At 55.0% G+C, this 14,747-nt stretch overlaps 1 protein-coding gene across 12 annotated transcripts in view; it reads left to right on the forward strand.

The window, feature by feature from the left end:
* MAST3 (microtubule associated serine/threonine kinase 3) overlaps positions 1–14,747 on the forward strand; it is a 35,199-nt gene that overhangs the window by 13,039 nt on the left and 7,413 nt on the right. For 4 of the 12 annotated variants that reach the window (XM_025043896.1, XM_025043914.1, XM_025043927.1 and 1 more), the window contains 17 exons: positions 2,566–2,654; positions 2,734–2,806; positions 3,505–3,619; positions 4,031–4,191; positions 4,370–4,445; positions 4,675–4,884; positions 4,975–5,076; positions 5,339–5,471; positions 6,959–7,020; positions 7,415–7,500; positions 8,300–8,508; positions 9,115–9,253; positions 11,920–12,052; positions 12,257–12,422; positions 12,976–13,077; positions 13,733–13,855; positions 14,643–14,747. In XM_025043896.1, the coding sequence (XP_024899664.1) occupies positions 2,566–2,654; positions 2,734–2,806; positions 3,505–3,619; positions 4,031–4,191; positions 4,370–4,445; positions 4,675–4,884; positions 4,975–5,076; positions 5,339–5,471; positions 6,959–7,020; positions 7,415–7,500; positions 8,300–8,508; positions 9,115–9,253; positions 11,920–12,052; positions 12,257–12,422; positions 12,976–13,077; positions 13,733–13,855; positions 14,643–14,747 (2,084 nt within the window). Of the gene's footprint in view, positions 1–6; positions 144–2,565; positions 2,655–2,733; positions 2,807–3,504; positions 3,620–4,030; positions 4,192–4,369; positions 4,446–4,674; positions 4,885–4,974; positions 5,077–5,338; positions 5,472–6,958; positions 7,021–7,414; positions 7,501–8,299; positions 8,509–9,114; positions 9,254–11,919; positions 12,053–12,256; positions 12,423–12,975; positions 13,078–13,732; positions 13,856–14,642 lie in introns of those variants that run through there. The other 8 variants (XM_025043901.1, XM_025043917.1, XM_025043911.1 and 5 more) reach the window with 7 other exon arrangements.

The raw sequence follows: 14,747 nt of genomic DNA on the forward strand, positions 1-14,747 counted from the left end.
CCGCCGCCGGCTGCTCCCGCGTGCCTCCCGGGTGGCACAAAGGGAAGAAGCAGCATGTCCGACCCCAGCTACTGGACGGCGGTGGCAGCTCCCGGCCACCGGAGCCGCCTGGCCAAGGGCGCGCTGCTGCAGCGCTCCAAGAGGTAGGGGGTACGGCGCGGGCAAAGGCGCGGCGGCTGGCCGAGTAGACACGAGTTGCCAGGAGTGTGACCCGGCAGCGTGGCAAGGGCCACTGTGCGCGCGGTAGACGGACAGGGGAGGACGCTTTGCGATCGAGTGATCCGGCAGGGTTCCAGACACCTTCCTTGCTCCCCCTCGTTATCCGCACTGGGATGTCTCTCCGTCTAGATCGCAGCTGGGGTGGTGACGAGGCAGCAAGGAGTTGAGACAAGCGGGATTCGAACCTGGGGCTCTAGGCCTAGGCCGACCTGGGGAGGTGCTTCTCGGAAAACCCGAGGCTGGTCTGTCCCTGGGGCCCACTCAGAAATGTTGGTTCACAAACATATTTGCTGCGCGAGGCTGGCGTGCATGTGGGGTGTCAGAAGCACCAGTTGCTGGATTTAACCAGAGCAAAGCCTGGCCTCTCTTGTAGTCTCAGTTTACCCTTCTGAAAAGCAGAGAGCCTAAATGAGGGCCTTCGCTCTACTAGACCTGGGTTCAAATACCACCTCAGGCACTGCCAGGCCTTGTGACTTGGGACAGTTCCTTCACCTGTCTCTCTGTGCTTGAGTGTCTCATCTGTGCTGGGTTGGGGCATTCCCAGAGGGGAGCACAGGCAGAGGCTGGACAGTGGAACCTCGAATGCCATGTCCAAGGGCTTAGACTCTTCTCTCAGACCATGGGGAGCCATAGAGGGCTTATGGGCACCTCGGGGACTGGGTGCAGGAAACTGGCCTCAGGCCCCTGTGTTCTACCATATTCTCATTCTCTGTTGAACCACATGCGTAGTGATTGAACAGCTAGGCCGCGTCTCAGGGTCCTAGGCCTCCTCCAGGGAGGACTGAGCAAATAGCTGGCACTCGATAGATACTCAGGAAGTGAACAGATGATGCCCACTTTCCCTGTGACACCTCCAATTTGGCTGTTTTCAAAAAGGCTCCACCTGAGAGCAAGAGGGAGGTGGCCAAGTGTTTTTCCCGAATGCTGTTGGAAGTGACAAATGGGGTACGAGGTGGAGGGTGGGTTAAGGAACCAGGTGAGGGCAGAGGAGAGGATGTGGGCCTGGCGAGTGTGTGTAGCGGGGTGGGCAGGAAGTTTTTCAGGAACCTCTGGGTTTCACTTTTGCTTCTGCACCTCAAACTAGAGGACAATCCCTGTGGCTGTCGATATCTTTAGCCTTAGTTTCCCCAGCTGGGAAATGGGTGCATCTGGTCTCTCCCACCTACAGGGTCGTTGGGATTGATAAATAATGACTTAATTCACTGGGGAGACGTGGCCTACACCGACCACACACCAGTCCTCACAAGCGTTGTCAGGAGAAAGATGACAATACATGTAGCCACCACTATTTACCCAGTGCTGGCCCAAAGCTGGGCCCTTGTGTATGAGTTTCACCAGATCTTCCCAGCACCTTGCAAGGTATACAGATGAGGAAACAGGCTCAGAGGGGCAGCCATGGGCAAGCTGGACCACCCCCTCCTTCTCCGTCTTGTCTGAGTCAGTGACTGACTGTGCTCTCTCACACATTGACGGACACTGTGCCTTCTGCTTGGGACACTGTTCCTGCCCTGTGAAGCCTGAGGTTTCATCTCCCTCCCTGCGCAGTATACTGTGGCTGAGCTGCGTTGGCAGCTGGGGTGTGTGGGCTGATGCACTTGCAAGCAAGCAGAGCTGTTGCTGGGTGACTGCTCTGGGGGTGGGGGTGGGGACGATGTGGCTCCCAACTTCCTCCTGCCAGGGTGGAGTGTGGAGCTGGGGCACAGGTGGGTGCAGCCTAGGCAGGAGGCTGGTGGCCAGAAGGATCTGGGATGAAGGCAGGGAAGGAGGGAGGGAAATGTGTGGGCAACACTTTCGCAGAACTGGAGACAGGACCCAACTGTGCAAGATGCTGACTTCAGGGTTTTTAAGGGTCAGACTATCATTCTGAGGGGATCTTGGGGAGCAGCATGGCCGAGAGACTGGGGCAGTGGCCCCGGGAAACGGTGTACAAAATGGGGTGGGGCACTGCCTCAACCCACCTGTAGGCTCCAGGGTCCTCTCCACTCTCTGCCTTATTTGCCAGAGCTCCTGGCATAGGCCACAGCGTCTGCAAAGATGTGGGCATAGGACTGTGAACACTGAAGCCTGAGAAGGTGAGCCAGGGGCTCCTGGCTGTGCACAGTGACCACCAGGAGGCCACAAGCACTTCGTGTTGCCACTGATGATAACAACAACAGCAGTAGATTTAATAATAGTAATGTCTGTCAAATATGACTCCCACTGGGCCTCAGAGGCTGGACTACATAAAGGCCATGGGAGAATCCAGCTGGGGACAGAGTGGGAGCGGTCATGCCCAGCTTCCTATCCGGCCACAAAGCCGCTGCACATGGGCCAGCACCTGACCTTGTCCCCATCTCCCCCCAACAGCTGCCGCAGCGGGAACCGCAAGAGCCTCGTGGTAGGAACACCCTCACCGACCCTTTCCCGGCCCCTGTCACCACTGTCAGTCCCAACCGGTGAGCATGGGGAGCAGGCGGGTAGGCGCTGTGTCCTGTCTCCACCCCCGATGACTCAGTTTCCCCCCGGCTTTCTCAGCAGGCAACAGCCCTTTAGATAGTCCCCGGAACTTCTCAGCTGCGTCAGTTGTCAACTTCCCCTTTGCCCGGAGGTGAGTGGTCCCTGGCTTTGGGGGATGGTATCCTCATGACTGGTGAGGGGACAGGCAGGAGGCATGCACTTAGTGGACTTGTCTCCTCATTGGCCTTTTCCCCTCCCCCGGCCCCTGCCCTGTGGTGGTCCCTCCTGGCTTCTGCCCCTGGCTTGGCCTTCTGTAGCCACATTCCTCGCATGGACAAGTAATTTCAATGAGCCCTATGGCAGGGAGAGGGGACACACGGGGTCTAAAAATCATTAATTCACTGAGAGTCATTTATTCACTTAATAAGAGTTGATGTAGGACCTGTTTTGTGCCAGGCATTTAAATGCTCCTTACTCATTTGACATTTATTGAGTGCCTGCTGTGTGCCATGCCCTGTGCTGGAGGTCTGAGGAAGGAGGTGCTGGACTTTGGCCCTTGGGGAGTTCTCAGTCTGATGGAGGCAGCCAGCATATACCCCAGCAGCTGTAACTCAGAGAGGTGGCAGCTTTGATGGGGGCCAGAGTCACAGAGGACTTCCCAGAAGAGGTATCTGAAGGATGAGAAGGAAACACACAGTGGACTTGCTTACGTTGAATTGCTGTTCTCAGCCTTATAGAGGGTCCTTCCTCCAGTGGAGCCAGAATCTGACAGCCATGGTGTCTGCCCTTGGTCCCCACAAACCACAGGGGCCATGCCTTCCTTCCAACTCTTTTGGTTCTCCTCTCCAGGGCTGACGGCAGAAGATGGTCCCTCGCATCCCTCCCATCTTCTGGCTATGGAACCAACACACCCAGCTCCACCGTCTCGGTACCCACAGTCCCACCTTGGCAGGCAGACAGGCGGGTGCGAGGTTGGAGGGAACGAGCATGTCTTTGGTTTTTTTAAGGGGTCAGATAGTTGCATAGTCAGCAAACATCCTCACTGCTCCCCCCGAGCCCCATTCTGGGCAATGTAGGGGTCCCTGGGAGAATATAGCCTCAGCCCCAGGAACCCCCAGTCTGAGGCACACAGATATTCCTAGACTATGGGGTCAGGGCCTGGCCAGAGAGGGTCTCAGTGCTGCCCAGGGAAAAAGCAGGGAAGGCTTCCTGGAGGAGGGAGCATTGGAGCTGGGGTTCTGAGGAATGCATAGGAGCCAGGCAGGAGAGTTACCATCTGATGACCAGCCAGCCACCAGGGCTTTAAGGGGTAGTGCTGGGGTCCTGGGTATGGCACTGATCATGAACCCATTGCTTTCATACCCCCTCCTGCCAGTCAAGCTCATCTTCCCGGGAGCGTCTCCACCAGCTTCCTTTCCAACCAACACCAGACGAACTGTGTTTCCTGTCCAAGCATTTCCGCAGCTCAGAGAGCGTGGCTGATGAGGATGGCAGCCACCGCTCACCCCACCTTCGCCCCCGCTCCCGAAGCCTCAGGTGGACCATGACCTCTGACCCCCTGCCCCAGCCCCTCCCTAGACTGGCTTTGGGACCCACACCATGGCTTCTCCTCCCCGTCTGGTCCTGATCCTACCCGAGCCTGGCTCAACCCCTTCCCTTGGGCTGGGTCTCAGGTCCCATGTCACAAGCTGACCATTTCTACCCTCTCCTTCAGCCCAGGACGTACAACAGGGACCTTCGACAATGAGATCGTCATGATGAATCACGTGTACCGGGAGAGGTTCCCTAAGGTAGGATGGACTGGCCCCAGTGCCCTTCCACATTGCTGTCCCTCTCTGTGTGACAGACGGGCACTCTCTGTCTTCTTGGCTGTGACCCTATATTAGTCCATTTCCCTCTCAGTCTCAAATCCTCCCCTTCCCAGCCCTCAACTCCATCATCACATCTCTCTCCTCAACTGTCTCTCCTGCCCCAATCTGTGTGTGTTGCTCCTTAGCCCCATCCATCTCCTCTGCCCAGGCCACAGCCCAGATGGAGGGCCGTCTACAAGAGTTCCTTGCTGCCTTTGCACCTGGTGCCCGGCTGGCGCTGGCTGACGGCGTCCTGGGCTTCATCCACCACCAGATCATCGAGCTGGCCCGCGACTGCCTGGCCAAGTCTGGAGAGGCACTTGTCACCTCCCGCTACTTTCTGGAGATGCAGGAGAAGCTGGAGAGGCTGCTGCAGGATGTGGGTGTCAGGGCATGGAGCTGAGGGTCCCCAGGTGGTACACGGCAGGGCTAAGGGCCTACAGGTGACATCCTGCCCACCTCTCGCCAGGCCCATGAGCGCTCGGACAGTGAGGAGGTCAGCTTCATCGTCCAGCTGGTCCGGAAGCTGCTGATCATCATCTCGCGGCCAGCAAGGCTCCTTGAGTGTCTGGTGAGTCTGCACAACTGGATATAGGGGCCCGGCAGAGCTGAGACCAGGCCCTTGAGATATAAGACACAGTTCCATCGTACAAGGCTTGGAGAGCAACACAGGGTACTGCCAGGCTGGGGTGGGCTTTCTGGAGGAGGGGCCAGAAGCTGAGACTCCAGGGACAAATTGGAGCCACTGTTGAATGCTCCAGACAGAGGGCACAGCATGTGCAAAGGCTCGGAGGTGGGACCAAGCCTTGCTGACCAGCTCTCTGCACCCCCAGGAGTTTGACCCTGAGGAGTTTTACCACCTGTTGGAGGCTGCTGAGGGCCAGGCCCGTGAGGGCCAGGGCATCAAGACGGACCTGCCGCAGTACATCATTGGGCAGCTGGGCCTGGCTAAGGACCCCCTTGAGGGTGAGCTGAGGTGGGGCAGGGTGGATAGAAGAGACTAAGGAGAGGCGGGGGAGAGTCATACTATATTTGTCTCTTTGTGTTCTGCCCTCGGCCACCTGCAGGGCCCACTATGGGGAAAGCGCCTGGGATTCTAGAGTCAGGCAGCTGCTTATTGGATCCTCTGACCTGCCAGGGCCTTCAGCCTCTGTCTTTAATGCCAAGTTGATATGGGCCAAGGTACCAGGGACCACCACTGGCAATGGCATTCACATCGTCCTGCAAATTCACAAAGCCTTTTCCCAGTTTCATCTTCCTGTGGCCCTGGAGGTAGACTCGCAGTCAGACAGGGCCACCCACAGGCAAGAACTTTCCCAAACAACCAGGACAGAGGAATCAAGACATGGCATGAGGGGAGCATGGAACATGGACTGGCCTTGTCCAGAGGCAGTCAGGGGAGGCTCTGGGAACAGATGATGTTCAAGCTGAGGATAGAGAGGTGACCAGGTATCGATCTAGGGGAGAGAAAGGGGAACCAGGTGGGGGAACAACAAAGGCCCTGAAGTGGGACCATGCTTGGCATTTCGGAGGAGCAGCAAGAAGGGGGTGCAGCTAAGGAATGGAGAAAAGAGAGGAGCTTACGGGAGGCAAGGAGGTTGGCAAGGCCTTGCCACAGTGGCCAGTGTCCACTGAGCATCATTGCTGTGTTAACCTTGGGACCAGGCTGCCCTATCATCTTTATTTAAAGCTGGAGAGACTAGAGTGAGGCTTTGCACAGATGAGGTTGAACAGGGGATCAGACACAGGTGTGTCTGAGGCCATACCACTCTTAGATTGACTCTGTGGCCGTGGCCATCTTCCTGTCTGTCTGGTGAAGATAACAGGTTGCTCTGGGGGTGGGTCTGGTGTCAGAGGGTGTGGGAAGTGGCCGGGAAAGTGTTGGCTGGGGCTATGGGGGAAATCACCTACCCAGCTCCCTGGAGGGCCTACTGAGAGTGGGAGGGACTGCATTCAAACCCAGGCCTCTCTCAGCCCTGAGGCTCTACCGCCACATCCCAGCCTAGCTCTGGGACCAGGAGACATGCTTCAATGCCATCATCATAGCTCATGTTCAGGGACCACTTACTCAGGCCACCCCTCTGCTGAGCCATGGGGCTGGACTGTAAGGGGAACCTCCCTGGGCCGTGCCCTGAGATACGAAGTTGTCAGGAGCCCCTGTCATGGCTCATGTTCATAGGCCCAAGATTTGGAGCCAGAGTTTGATGAAGACTGAGCAGGTGGAGCCTGGGCTGCCCACTGGTCCTAGATGGTTCCTCATTGTTCAGTCTAGCCTCCTGGGTTTGGCTGAGACCTAGACATAGTAGGGGCTCACTGGCAGTATCATGGGAGCTGGTCAGGGGAGGCGCCATGTCCCCAGCCCCCAGATGGGTCCTGGAGGCCTTAGGAAATCTTTGGGTGATGCAGGGGCAGGGCGTGGAGGCCTCATTCAAGGCTCCTCCCCCGTCTTACAGAGATGGTGCCTCTGAGTCACCTGGATGACAGCGAACAGCCCCCAGCACCCGAGTCCCTGGAGGTGAGGCACAGAGCTTTGGGGCCCCCCACCTGTCTTGTTCTTTTCAGGGCAAACCAGGCAGACATGGGAGGGGCTGTGTTTGCAGAAGTTTTACATGTAGTTGGTGCTTAATAAATTCCTGTGACTGCGGGGAAGGTGGGGGAAGCGAGACCGCTGCGCTGTGGAGGTTGGGCAGGGCAGGGCTGCAGGGGGCACTGGAAAGGTGTTTGGAGGATGTGTAGAAGTTTTCTGGGAGGAGGGCACGGCTTGAGCAAAAGCTCAGTCAGAAACTCAGACTCTGAGCTGGAGAAGTTTGGATGAGGGGGAAAGTAGCATCAGGCACCAGGACTTGGGAGCCAGAAAAGCCCAGCCCGCTCCTCAGGGGGTCAGGGCCGTGAATCCTTCTTGTCCCCAGAGCCGTGCTCTAGTTGGCCCATCACGGAGGAAGCCGTGTGAGAGTGACTTCGAGACCATTAAGCTCATTAGCAATGGAGCCTATGGGTGAGTCCTCAGGTCCCACATAGACCCATTTCTCAGATGTCCATGGGGGAGGCTGAAGTTCAGGTAGCCCCTCAGTGTGCATACGGGGAAACTGAGGCCTGCAGAGGGACGTGGTGACGCAACACCACTGGGCATGGCTTGGTATGGGCTTGTCCATGATCCAGGCCCTTACCTGCCCCAGGTGTAGGGGGTTTCTGATCAGAGAAAAAGATGACCACACGGTGGCAGTAGCGTGCAGTGAGCATTATTTGTCACTGCAAAATTTGTCACAGGGGTACAAGGCGGGAGTCTCTGACAGCATGAGACCATCAGAGGGGGATGGAAGAAGGGATCAGCAGCATGGGGGAGTCAGAGAGCCCCAAAGAGTAGCAGCAGCGTGTATAGATTCCTTATAGCCCCAGGGTTTATCTGTGGCTAGGAACGGTGGTATAGTCTCACCAGGTATACAAAACCAGCAGGCTCTAAATGGCTAAAAAGTCTGCTTATTTGGACTATATTTAAATCAGTTTGAGTTCGGTGCAGGCTTTTGAGTTAATGGGTCTCAGCCTGCTGTGAATAAATAAACAATCTGAGGTCCAATTTTCCAGGCTGTGTTCGGTTCATTTATAAGATACCAAGGCGGGTGGTTTAAACTCACAGTGGCTGCTTTGAGAGAGGGGCCAGGTGTGGATAAAGGTGTCCCAGGTGGAGGGCACAACACAGGCCAAGGCCCAGCAGGTTGGGTCCTGGGCCCAGGTCTGTTCCTGGTGCCTGCCAGGGCCTCAAGCTCAGGCGTCAGGGAGCCCTCCTCCTCCCCCAGGGCTGTCTACTTGGTGCGGCACCGGGACACACGGCAGCGCTTCGCCATCAAGAAGATCAACAAGCAGAACCTGATGCTCCGTAACCAGATCCAGCAGGTCTTCGTGGAGCGCGACATCCTCACCTTCGCTGAGAACCCCTTCGTGGTCAGCATGTTCTGCTCCTTCGAGACCCGGCGCCACCTCTGCATGGTCATGGAGTATGTGGAAGGTACGGTCCCCGGGGCTCGCATGCCTCCAGTGCTGGGGGACTCCCCCTCTACTTGGGCCAGGCTGGAGTCTGCTCTGTCCTCCGTGGGGTCCCAGCCTGCCTTCCAGACCCTCAGTCTGGGATGCAAATGGTGGTGGGGCTGGGGGAGCCCAAGGAAGAGTGTGAGGGCGGGACCTTGGAAGATGGGGGAAGGGTAGATGGGTGGACATCCTAGGTAGGTGACTGGTGGGCAGGGCCTGGGGGCTGGAAGTAAGAGCAGGGGATGGAGAGGTGGGTTGGAGGGGCCCAGGGGGAGATAGTTGTAGGTTCAGGTTTGCAGGGCTTTCAGGTAAGTGAGGGACTGGCATTTACCAAGGTGCTGCCAAGCAAGAAGGAGCGTGCACTTTGGAGGCACCAGCTGTGTACAGAGAGGGAACTATTCACTTACAGAGCTGCTGCCCTACAGGGGAGAATGTCGGGGGCAGGGTCTACCTTCCCCTGCCCCTGCTCAGTTCCCCACCCTGATTCAGGACCCACTGGGGACCATCTGCAGCAAGCAGGGAGAATGTGGAGGCATTGGGCGTGGCTATAAAGCCCATGGCCTCCGAGCATGTCTGTCCCTCGCAGGCGGTGACTGTGCCACGCTTCTAAAGAACATGGGCCCGTTGCCCGTGGACATGGCCCGCATGTACTTCGCGGAAACGGTGCTGGCACTCGAATACCTGCACAACTACGGCATTGTACACAGGGACCTCAAACCTGACAAGTGAGCTGCCAGGGCCTCAGGGGACTGACCAGAGAGGCTTGAGGGTGGGGATTGGGCTTGTGCGGGGGCGGGGCCTCTCAGCGAGGTCTGGGGCTGCTCAAGACTCCTGGGTATCTGGATTTCGTTGGCATCGTGGGGTCCCTCCTGGCAGGAAGGCAGAGAACTTGCACATGTTGAGCACCTGGTATGTACAGAGGAGAGTGATTTCTTAGTAGGTACCTGCTGTACGCAGGGAAAGGACTGTGCAATTATGGAGGTGCTGCCAGGCAAGGAGAGGGAATGTGCACTTAGGATGCACAAACTGCATTGGAATGGATCATGCCCTCTCAGAGTTGCTACCTCACAAGGAGAAAAAACATGCTCTCTGAGGCACAGGCTGTATACAGGGAACAGGAGCATGCATATTGCAAGACCTTATATGTGAAGAAAAAGACTGAGCTCGTGTTGTGTATTATTAGTGCAGGAAAGAAAGGAAGAGTACATGTTTACTGAGAGCCTCGGGATGTTTTTATTCTAGCATTTAGTAAGCACCTACTATATGCCAGGTCCTCTATGGGTGAGTGGGAAACAGCATGAGTGAATAATCCTTCATGCTTTGTAACCCCTACCTAATTTTCAAAGCACTCTCCTCCTGCATTAATTGAGCGCCTGCTATGTACAGAAGAATGGGCCATCCATATATTGAGTACTCTCTGGATATGAGGCAAGAATGACACATTTCTCAGGTATTTGCTACGTGGAGGTGTGAACATAAGTGTTAAGAGCCCTGGGTGTTTTCAGGGCATCTTGTAGTTTGCAGGTGGCTTAGAAAACAAAGCAAATGTGTGTTTGGCACCTGCTATATGCTTGGACCTGTGCTGAGGGAACTCTGTGCCCAGCAGGTCTCTCTGAGATCATCCCAGGTTGTGGTGGGGTCTTCCAGGTATCTCAGGTCAGATCCCAAGGCAGGACCTGTCCCTCTCAGGACCCTCATCTGCAAGACACGGTGGAAGGTACCCAGCCTTGAAAGGTTGAAGGAAGGATAAGTGTACACAGTAGGTGCTCAACAAAAATATTTTTTCATTTTCACTTTGGAAAATTTTAAAAACAACCAAAAGTCAACAGAAGGTACATTAGTTCCCTAGGGCTGCCATAGCAAAGTACCACAGACTGAGCGGCTTAAACAAAAGAAATCCATTCTCAGTCTGGAGGCTGGAAGTCCAAGATCAAGGTGTCATCAGGGCCCTGCTCTCTGAACACACCTGGGAAGGATCTGTTCTAGGCCTCTCTCCCGGCTTCTGGTATTTCCTTGGGCTGTGGCAGCATCACTCCAACATCACACGTGGCGTCCTCCCTCTGTGCATGTCTGTGTCCAAATTGCCCCTTTTTATAAAGATACCAGTCATATTGGATTAGGGGCCACCCTGCTCCAGTATGACCTATGTTACGTAATCACATGTTCAGCAGCTCTATCTCCAAATAAGGTCACATTGGTAGTAACCGGGGGTTAGGACTCCAACACGTGAATTTCGAGGAGACACGATTCAGCCCATAACAGAAAGCTACAGTGCCCTATGCCCATATTCAGATTCCACAGCTACCAGCACTCAGCCGACCCTGTTTCCTCCCCATCCCCTCAGTCTCCTCCCCCTGCCCCACTGGATGATTTGAAGGGAATCCCAGGCAATGCATTTATAAGAAGGAAAAAAAATTTAAATAGCAGATATAGTCAGTGTTCAAGAAATGAACTTTTTTTTAGATGGGTATGCCCACAGGCGCTCAGGAAATGTCGACTGTCTTTAACAGCAGTAGCCCCAGGCCTGGTACACAGCCTTGGTGTTGGAAGGTGTGGCTGCACCTGGTAGATATGCCAAAGTGTGTTTTCCACAGCTGGTGTACACAGTAGTTACTCAAGAAATACCCCTTATTTTTAAAAAACAGTGGTTGCACATAAAAGGAACACAGAATTGTTTCTTTATAGAGACAAAGTACACAGTAGGTGCTAAATAGATAAGTTATTCAACAACTTAAATATACACCATACATTCTTTAGAAACTTATTTTTAAGTGGCACAGGTACCCAGGAGGTGTGTGAAAATGTGACTTTACTAAGAAAGAGCATGGAACTCTATCACTTAGCAAACCATTTATATATTTGAGCAAGAAAACTTAAACAGCACCATACGTGGTAGGTGTGCAAGTTTTTAAAAATTGGGTGCACGCATGAAGTACGTGGAAATATTTTTATATACAGCAGGTGCTCAAGATACGTTTATTTTTCAACATGGGTTGTAAACAATAGGTATTTACAAAGCAGTTAGTTTGTTACAATAATGGACACATGTATAGAAATACACTGTAGATCCCCCAGAAGGTGTTCAGAAGATGTTTTAACACACAATTGGGGAGAAGCTGTGATTCTCAGAAAATTTATTTTTGCATAGCCGAGTATACAGTAGGTGCTCAATAACAACACCAGATGCACCCAGTAGGTGCACAGAAATGTTTGCCAGATTTTTAATATTGCCTGAGACCTGTTGGTTCTTGCAATGATATGGCTGTACACCAAAAGTGCTTTCCAGTCCCGTGGAGGAGTCCAGCGGTCCCAGGTAGACCCAAGTTTGAGGCAGCAGGAGGAGCCACTTTCTGGGTCCCCAGTCATGAGCGTGTCACCTGCTTGCCTGCAGCCTGCTCATCACCTCACTTGGCCACATCAAGCTGACTGACTTCGGCCTGTCCAAGATCGGGCTCATGAGCATGGCCACCAACCTCTATGAGGGCCACATTGAAAAGGACACCAGAGAGTTCGTGGACAAACAGGTGAGCGGGTGGGCGGGCGCCCTGGGTGCTGGGCCCCCTCTGTCTGGAGCCTGACCCCAGGACATGGCAAGACTTGGCAGCAAAGAAAAGAAAGTAAAATGCCCCCTGTAATTCCACTCACTCCTTATTCCCTGCCTGGCCCCGGCCTACCGGTCTCTCCCATGCTGGGGGCCATCTTCAGTTTGCCCATTTCCCCTGGCCCAGGTATGCGGGACGCCCGAGTACATCGCACCCGAGGTGATCTTCCGTCAGGGCTATGGCAAGCCAGTGGACTGGTGGGCCATGGGCATCGTCCTCTATGAGTTCCTGGTGGGCTGTGTGCCTTTCTTCGGAGACACCCCTGAGGAACTCTTCGGCCAGGTTGTCAGTGGTGCGTTCTCCACCCTCTGTGGCCCCAGGTTTGAGTGTCGATCACCCTGGGGCTTTTCTCCACCTGTGCTAGAGAGGGGAGCAGCCCCATGTGTGGGTTAGCACCTATGATGTGCCTGGCCCCAGCTGCACTGGGGACATGACCGAGGGACAAAATGGACAGCCCTTGTGGTGCTTGTTGCCCAAAACGGACAGTAGCCAAGATAAATAAGCCAATTATGAAGCAATTAGAGGCCAAAAATGCCAAGGAGAAGCAGCAGAAAGGGGAGGGGCGGGGTGCTGGGGGTGCTGCGTTAAATAGAGAGTCATAGAGGCTTCAGAGATGACCTGTGAGCAAAAACCTGGAGGAGCAAGAGGCAGCCACAGACATAGGGGAGGGGAAGGTGCTCTGGGAAGAGGGCACAGCCAGAGCTAAGGCTGCGAGGTAGAACCAAGCCTGGGGTGTTGGAAGGAGCAGAGGAAGCTGATGGCTTGGAGCTCAGTGAGTGAGGGTGGTGGTGGGAGGTGCTAGGAAGGACTGTCTCTGCCCTCACTCCCGCCCCCCCTCATTTTAGATGAGATCATGTGGCCAGATGGGGAGGAGGCCCTTCCACCTGATGCCCAGGACCTCATCACCAGGCTGCTCCGGCAGAGCCCACTGGACCGTCTGGGCACTGGTATTTTGAGGGGCTAGGGTAAACAAAAGCTCTACTTGAAGAGCTGTATGGAGGAGGGGTACTTGGAGCTCGGGTTTTGAAGGTTACATAGGAATTTGCCAGGAGTTAGCATAAGATCTTGAAGGAATAGCAGGTAGCTGGGTCTGATGTAGACAGGGGGCACCGAGGCTGAGTGAGTATGTGAGCCTGCAAGATCAGGGGCTGTGTCCTAAGGTCCTCAAAGGCCCAGCCCAGTGGATCCCACTGTTCCGGTTTTCCCAGCCACCTAGTGAATGGTTAACGAACTAATTGAGTGTAGCCATGCATTAACACGGCCATTGCTGGTCATGTTCATGATGAAACTTGGCCATGGGAGAGAATGGTAGGGGCCAGAATTGGGGGACAGGGAGCCTTCACGCAGTCAGCTCTTCTCCATGGAGTAGAAACATGTGGAAAAGCCAGGAAGGAAGCCCTTCTAAGGCATTGGGGTTTCTGTGGGTGGTGGGATCTCAGAATCCAGCAGAGGAAGGAGTAGAGCCTGGGTTCAAGCCCTAAGCTCAATTCCTCTCTGGCCTCTTAATCAGCAGCTGGCTTCCCCTCCCATTTTTCTGGTTCTGTGTTGGCCCGGGGGCCATGGGAGTGGGGCCCCACAGAGCTCAGCTGGGCATGTCTGCAGGTGGCACCCATGAGGTGAAGCAGCACCCCTTCTTTTGGACGCTGGACTGGGCAGGGCTCCTACGACACAAGGCTGAGTTTGTGCCACAGCTCGAAGCCGAGGATGACACCAGCTACTTCGATAGTGAGTCGGGGTCCTGAGGGTGGGGAGGGTTATCTGCCAGGGTCTCTGCCCAGGCTTGGCACCTCACCGTGGGCCTAGAACTCCTGACTTTCTGAGCTTTGTGAGAAGCTGGAGCAGGTCTGTGCATCCCCTGCCACTGGAATTTCCTGTGCTTCTGGGTTCAGGAGGAGCAGCACCCCCTCAGATTGCAGGAGGGGAAACCAAGGCCCTGAGTGTGGCAGACCTTTGCCTGGGTTCTTCCAACAGGTTCAGCCTCCTGGCATGGAACCCTGTATCACACAGGAAGGTGGGGCACCTTGCCGACCTTCTGTGAAGGGGTTCCCCGCTGGTACTTCAGTGGGTTCTCCTCACTCAGGGGTCCAGCCAAACACTAAATCCCCTCAGTTTTCAGCGCCTCCTCCAGAACTTACCGTGTGATCTTGGGCATGTCAGAGGTCCTCTCTAAGTGTCTATTTCCTCTTCTGTAAAGCGAGGAACATACTTTACTTTGGAGGTACACAGTTTTCCTAATTCTGGGTGACCTGTTTCAAGGTTGAGAGCACTAAGGCTCAGACACAAGAATTCCCACCAACAGTCCCAGAGCTTTTAGGGACACAGCTGGGATGGATTTCCAGATATTTACTCTGCTGCCCAAGCCTCTTGTGGTCCCTAAATGCACCGGGCATGGTCCCACCTCAAGGCCATTGCCCTGGTAGTTCCCCTGCCCCACCCCGCCGGGGACACCCTCCCCACATCATTCCACCACCCTCACAGCCACTGCACCTGCACGTGCCTCTCCCTCCCACAGCACGCTCGGAACGGTACCGGCACCTGGGCTCTGAGGATGACGAGACCAATGACGAGGAGTCGTCCACAGAGATCCCCCAGTTCTCATCCTGCTCCCACCGGTTCA

Source organism: Pteropus alecto, unplaced genomic scaffold (genome assembly GCF_000325575.1).
Source record: "Pteropus alecto unplaced genomic scaffold, ASM32557v1 scaffold160, whole genome shotgun sequence".
NCBI classification, from domain to species: domain Eukaryota; kingdom Metazoa; phylum Chordata; class Mammalia; order Chiroptera; family Pteropodidae; genus Pteropus; species Pteropus alecto.